The following is a 7,926-nucleotide window of genomic DNA, read 5'->3' as shown; positions in this document are numbered from 1 at the left end:
TAGTCAAGGTAGTTTTTGATGAAGTTGAAGTCCTATCAACTTGAAACTTAGCACACATGTTCCCTATGATATGATCTTTCTAATTTTAATGCCAAGTTATAGATTTTCCCCCAGTTTCACGGTCCACTGAACATAGAAAATGATAGTGTGGATGGGACATCCGTGTACTGGGGACACATTCTTGTTGACCATATTTTCACGGTTAACTGAACATAGAATATGATAGTGTGAGTGGAGCATCCGTGTTCTATGGACACATTCTTGCTTTCTGATGGTACATTTGTAAATATTTATATCTAGTGTCTCCCCAGGTTTTACCAATATAGTTTAATTATTCTGTTTATTCCACTGGTATCATTTTTGAATTTGTATGATTGACGACTAGTAACTTCTTAGTTTTGATATGTTTACTTAATTTTAATCCAATTTTGATAATAAAAGAAGAGATAAGCATGATTAAGTAGCTTTTATCTTAATTAGTTATCAAAAGTACCAAGATTATCATTTAGTACGCCAGACGCGCGTTTCGTCTACATAAGACTCATCAGTGACTCTCATATCAAAATATAAATAAAGCCAAACAAATATTATTGAGAATCCAAAATTCCAAAATGTTGTGCCAAATACGACTAATGTAATCTATACCTGGGATAAGAAAATCATTAGTTTTTCCAAAAATTCAAAGTTTTGTAATCAGAAAATTTATAAAAATGACCACATTATTGACATTCATGTCAACACCGAAGTATTGGGCTGGTGACACCCTCGGGGACGAAACGTCCACCAGCAGTGGCATCGACCCAGTGGTGTAAATGGTTATCAAAGGTACCAGGATTATAATTAAGTACAGACACCAAGCAGCCAACATACTGTCTACAACAACAGACATCAAACAGCCAACATACTGTCTACAACAAACAGACACCAAACAGCCAACATACGGTCTACATCAATAGATATTAAGTAGCCAACATACTGTCTACAACAACAGACATCAAACAGCCAACATACTGTCTACAACAAACAGACATCAAACAGCCGACATACGGTCTACATCAATAGATATTAAGTAGCCAACATACTGTCTACAACAAACATACATCAAACAGCCAACATACTGTCTACAACAGACATACACCAAACAGCCGACATACGGTCTACATCAATAGATATTAAGCAGCCAACATACTGTCTACAACAACAGACATCAAACAGCCAACATACTGTCTACAACAAACAGACATCAAACAGCCGACATACGGTCTACATCAATAGATATTAAGTAGCCAACATACTGTCTACAACAAACATACATCAAACAGCCAACATACTGTCTACAACAGACATACACCAAACAGCCGACATACGGTCTACATCAATAGATATTAAGTAGCCAACATATTGTCTATAACAAACAGACACCAAACAGCCAACATATTGTCTATAACAAACAGACATCAAACAGCCAACATACTGTCTACAACAAACAGACATCAAACAGCCAACATATTGTCTATAACAAACAGACATCAAACAGCCAACATATTGTCTACAACAAACAGACATCAAGCAGCCAACATACGGTCTACATCAATAGATATTAAGTAGCCAACATACTGTCTACAACAAACAGACATCAAACAGCCAACATACTGTCTACAACAGACATACACCAAACAGCCAACATATTGTCTATAACAAACAGACATCAAACAGCCAACATACTGTTTACAACAAACAGACATCAAATAGACAACATACGGTCTACATCAATAGATATTAAGTAGCCAACATACTGTCTACAACAAACAGACATCAAATAGACAACATATTGTCTATAACAAACAGACATAAAGCAACCAACATACGGTCTACATCAATAGATATTAAGCAGCCAACATACTGTCTACAACAAACAGACATCAAACAGCCAACATACGGTCTACATCAATAGATATTAAGCAGCCAACATACTGTCTACAACAAACAGACATCAAATAGCCAACATACTGTCTACAACAGACATACACCAAACAGCCAACATACGGTCTACATCAATAGATATTAAGCAGCCAACATACTGTCTACAACAAACAGACATCAAACAGCCAACATACGGTCTACATCAATAGATATTAAGCAGCAAACATACTGTCTACAACAAACAGACATCAAACAGCCAACATACGGTCTACATCAATAGATATTAAGCAGCCAACATATTGTCTACAACAAACAGACATCAAACAGCCAACATACTGTCTACAACAAACAGACACCAAACAGCCAACATATTGTCTATAACAAACAGACATCAAACAGCCAACATATTGTCTACAACAAAGAGACATCAAGCAGCCAACATACGGTCTACATCAATAGATATTAAGCAGTCAACATACTGTCTACAACAAACAGACATCAAACAGCCAACCTATTGTCTATAACAAACAGACATCAAGCAGCCAACATACGGTCTACATCAATAGATTTTAAGTAGCCAACATACTGTCTACAACAGACAGACATCAAACAGCCGACATACGGTCTACATCAGACATACACCAAACAGCCAACACACTGTCTACAACAACAGATATCAAACAGCCAACATACTGTCTACAACAAACAGATATCAAACAGCCAACATACTGTCTATAACAAACAGACATCAAACAGCAACATATTGTCTATAACAAACAGACATCAAACAGCCAACATATTGTCTACAACAAACAGACATCAAGCAGCCAACATACGGTCTATATCAATTGATATTAAGTAGCCAACATACTGTCTACAATAAAACAGACATCAAACAGCCAACATATTGTCTATAACAAACAGACATCAAGCAGCCAACATACGGTCTACATCAATAGATATTAAGTAGCCAACATACTGTCTACAACAACAGACATCAAACAGCCAACATACTGTCTACAACAAACAGACATCAAACAGCCAACATACTGTCTATAACAAACAGACATCAAACAGCCAACATATTGTCTATAACAAACAGACATCAAACAGCCAACATATTGTCTACAACAAAGAGACATCAAGGAGCCAACATACTGTCTAAATCAATAGATATTAAGTAGCCAACATACGGTCTACAACAAACAGACATCAAACAGCCGACATACGTTCTACATGAGACATACACCAAACAGCCAACATACTGTCTACAACAACAGATATCAAACAGCCAACATACTGTCTATAACAAACAGACATCAAACAGCCAACATATTGTCTATAACAAACAGACACCAAACAGCCAACATATTGTCTACAACAAAGAGACATCAAGCAGCCAACATACGGTCTACATCAATTGATATTAAATAGCCAACATACTGTCTACAATAAAACAGACATCAAACAGCCAACATATTGTCTATAACAAACAGACATCAAGCAGCCAACATACGGTCTACATCAATAGATATTAAGTAGCCAACATACTGTCTACAACAACAGACATCTAACAGCCAACAAACTGTCTACAACAAACAGACATCAAACAGCCAACATACTGTCTATAACAAACAGACATCAAACAGCCAACATATTGTCTATAACAAACAGACATCAAACAGCCAACATATTGTCTACAACAAAGAGACATCAAGCAGCAAACATACTGTCTACATCAATAGATATTAAGCAGCCAACATACTGTCTACAACAAACAGACATCAAACAGCCAACATACTGTCTACAACAGACATACACCAAACAGCCAACATATTGTCTACAATAAAACAGACATCAAACAGCCAACATATTGTCTATAACAAACAGACATCAAGCAGCCAACATACGGTCTACATCAATAGATATTAAGTAGCCAACATACTGTCTACAACAACAGACATCTAACAGCCAACAAACTGTCTACAACAAACAGACATCAAACAGCCAACATATTGTCTATAACAAACAGACATCAAACAGCCAACATATTGTCTACAACAAAGAGACATCAAGCAGCCAACATACTATATACATCAATAGATATTAAACAGCCAACATACGGTCTACAACAACAGGCAATAATCAGCCAACATAGGTCTACAACAAAAGACACCAAACAGCCGACATACGGTATAGTACAAACAGACATCAAGCAGCCAACATACTGTCTACAACAACAACACATCAAACAGCCAACATACTGTCTACAACAACAGACATAAAGCAGCCAACATCGATCTAAAACAAACAGACATCAAGCAGCAAGCGTAAGATCTACAACAACAGACACCAAAAAGCCAACCTACATTCTACAACAAACAGACATCAAGCAGCCAACATACGGTCTACAACAACAGACATCAAACAGCCAACATAAGTCTACAACATACAGACACCAAACATCCAACATACGGTATACAACAACAGACATTAAGCAGCCAACATACAGTCTACAACATACAGACACCAAGCAGCCAACAAACGGTATACAACAACAGACATTAAGCAGCCAACATACGGTCTACAAAAACAGACATCAAGCATTCAAAATACGGTCTACAACAAAAGACATCAAGCAGGTAACATACGGTCAACAACAAACAGACATCAAGCAGCAAACATACTGTCTACAAGAACAGACATCAAGAAGCCAACATACGGTCTAAAACAACAGACACTAAACAGCCAACATACGGTCTACAACAACAAAAAATCAAACAGCCAACATACGGTCTACAACAAACAGACATCAAACAGGTCTACAACAAAAAATACCAAACAGCCGACATACGGTATACAACAAACAGACATCAAGCAGCCAACATACTGTCTACAACAACAAGACATCAAACAGCCAACATACTGTCTACAACAACAGACATAATCAGCCAACATCAATCTACAACAACAGACATCAAGCAGCCAACATACGGTCTACAACAAACAGACATCTAAAAGCCAACATACTGTCTACAACAAAACATCAAACAGCCAACATACTGTCTACAACATACAGACATAAATCAGCCAACATCAATCTACAACAACAGACATCAAGCAGCCAACATACGGTCTACAACAAACAGACATCTAAAAGCCAACATACTGTCTACAACAACAGACATAATCATCCAACATCAATCTACAACAACAGACATCAAACAGCCAACATACGTCTACAACAAACGGACATCTAAAAGCCAACATACTGTCTACAACAAAACATTAAACAGCCAACATACTGTCTACAACATACAGACATAAATCAGCCAACATCAATCTACAACAACAGACATCAAGCAGCCAACATACGGTCTACAACACACAGACATCTAGCAGCCATTATACTGTCTACAACAACAAGATATCAAACAGCCAACATACTGTCTACAACAACAGACACCAAGCATTCAACATACTGTATACAACAAACAGACACCGAACAGCCAGCATACTGTCTACAACATACAGACATCAAACAGCCAACATACATTCTACAACAAACAGACATCAAGTAGCCAACATACTGTCTACAACAACAGACATCAAACAGCCAACATACAGTCTACAACATACAGACATCAAGCAGCCAACAAACGGTAAACAACAACAGACATTAAGCAGCCAACATACTGTCTACAAAAACAGACATCAAGCATTCAAAATACGGTCTACAACAACATACATTCAGCAGGTAACATACGGTCAACAACAAACAGACATCAAGCAGCCAACATACTGTCTACAACAACAGACATCAAGAAGCCAACATACGGTCTAAAACAAACAGACATCAAACAGCCAACATACAGTCTACAACAAAACAAAATCAAGCAGCCAACATGCGATCTACAACAAACAGACATTAAACAGGTCTACAACAAAAAATACCAAACAGCCGACTTACGGTATACAACAAACAGACATCAAGCAGCCAACATACTGTCTACAACAACAAGACATCAAACAGCCAACATACTGTCTACAACAACAGACATAAATCAGCCAACATTAATCTACAACAACAGACATAAATCAGCACACATTAATCTACAACAACAGACATCAAGCAGCCAACATACGTCTTCAACAAACGGACATCTAGCAGCCAACATACTGTCTACAACAACAAGACATCAAACAGCCAACATACTGACTACAACAACAGACATAAATCAGCCAACATGAATCTACAACTACAGACATCAAGCAGCCAACAAACGGTCTACAACAAACAGACATCTAGCAGCCAACATACAGTCTACAACAACAAGATATCAAACAGCCAACATACTGTCTACAACAACAAGATATCAAACAGCCAACATACTGTCTACAACAACAGACACCAAGCATTCAACATACTGTATACAACAACAGACACCGAACATCCAATATACTCTCTACAACATACAGACATCAAACATCCAACATACAGTCTACAACAAACAGACATCAATCAGCCAACATACTGTCTACAACAAACAGACATCAAACAGACAACATATTGTCTACAACAAACAGACATCAAGCAGCCAACATACTGTCTACAACAACAGACATTTAGCAGCCAACATACGGTCTACAACAGCAGACATCAAGCAGTCAACATACGGTCTACAACAACAGACACCAAACAGCCAAAATAGGGTCTAAAACAAACAGACACCAAGCAGCCAACATACTGTCTACAACAAACAGACATCAAGCAGCCAACATACGGTCTACAACAACAGACATCAATCAGCCAACATACGGTCTACAACAAAAAGACATCTAGCAGCCAAAATACGGTCTACAACAAACAGACATCAAACATCCAACATACTGTCTACAACAAACAGACATCAAGCAGCCAACATACCGACTACAACAACAGACATTAAGCAGCCAACATACGGTCTACAACAACAGACTTCAAGCAGCCAACATACGGTCTAGATCAAACAGACATCAAACAGCCAACATTCTGTCTACAACAGACATACACCAAAGAGCCAACATCCTGTCTACAACAACAGACATTAAGCAGCCAACATACGGTCTACAACAACAGACATCAATCAGCCAACATAAGGTCTACAACAAACAGACACCAAACAGTCAAAATACGGTCTACAACAACAAGACATCAAGCAGCCAACATACTTTCTACAACAACAAAACATGAAGCAGCCAACATACGATCTACAACAACAGACACCAAACAATCAATATACTGTCGTCTACAACAAACAGACATCAAGCAGCCAACATACTGTCGTCTACAACAAACAGACATCAAGCAGCCAACATACCGTCTACAACAAACAGACATCGAGCAGCCAACATACGGTCTACAACAAACAGACATCAAGCAGCCAACATACTATCTACAACAAACAGACATCAAACAGCCAACATACTGTCTACAACAACAAACATTAAGCAGCAAACATACTGTCTACAACAACAGACATCAAGAAGCCAACATACGGTCTACAACAACAGACATCAATACGCCTACATACGGTTCACATATTATATCAAGAAGTCAATAGACAGTCTACAACACCAGACATCAATAAGCAAACATACTGTCTACAGAACATATATATGGAAGCCAACAGATGGACTACAACATCATTCCGGAGGCAAACATACGATCTGAAACAACAGACATCATAAAGCCAACATACAGTTTAAACACAAGACATTCCGGTTTCGACATAAGATCCACAGCAACAAGAAGCCTTAAGGTTACGTACATTATAGCAACAAACAGTCTACAACCTATAAAATATGCTGTACCCATATTCTTATATCGGTTATCAGAGAACATCACAACAACATCATATACATTGCAGAAGAAGCATATTCTGGTCCAATACTTAGATCAAATTTGTTTGAAGTGTCAATACATATACAGAGAAGGAAATTGATTAAAGATTTCGTACTATT

The 7,926-nt window shown here is 37.8% G+C and overlaps 1 protein-coding gene across 1 annotated transcript; it reads left to right on the top strand.

Moving 5' to 3' along the window:
- Positions 1–6,170: 6,170 nt before the first annotated feature.
- LOC139515489 (putative uncharacterized protein DDB_G0282129) lies at positions 6,171–7,526 on the top strand. The gene is made up of 2 exons (XM_071305064.1): positions 6,171–6,566; positions 6,969–7,526. Exons 1-2 carry the CDS (start codon positions 6,171–6,173, stop codon positions 7,524–7,526), a joined length of 954 nt encoding a protein of 317 aa, XP_071161165.1.
- Positions 7,527–7,926: the final 400 nt, after the last annotated feature.

The sequence above is a fragment of the Mytilus edulis genome, chromosome 3 (assembly GCF_963676685.1).
Source record: "Mytilus edulis chromosome 3, xbMytEdul2.2, whole genome shotgun sequence".
Taxonomy (NCBI): domain Eukaryota; kingdom Metazoa; phylum Mollusca; class Bivalvia; order Mytilida; family Mytilidae; genus Mytilus; species Mytilus edulis.
The sequence above is the reverse complement of the archived record's forward strand: the minus strand, read 5'-3'. Positions and strand labels throughout refer to the sequence as shown.

What these genes read in the sequence shown, in the direction of transcription:
- LOC139515489 (XM_071305064.1), top strand. Translation starts at nt 6,171, where the DNA reads ATGAATCTACAACTACAGACATCAAGCAGCCAACAAACGGTCTACAAC. An exon ending in CATTTAGCAGCCAACATACG is followed by an intron (nt 6,567 to 6,968) that starts GTCTACAACAGC and finishes TGTCTACAACAG; the next exon opens with ACATACACCAAAGAGCCAAC.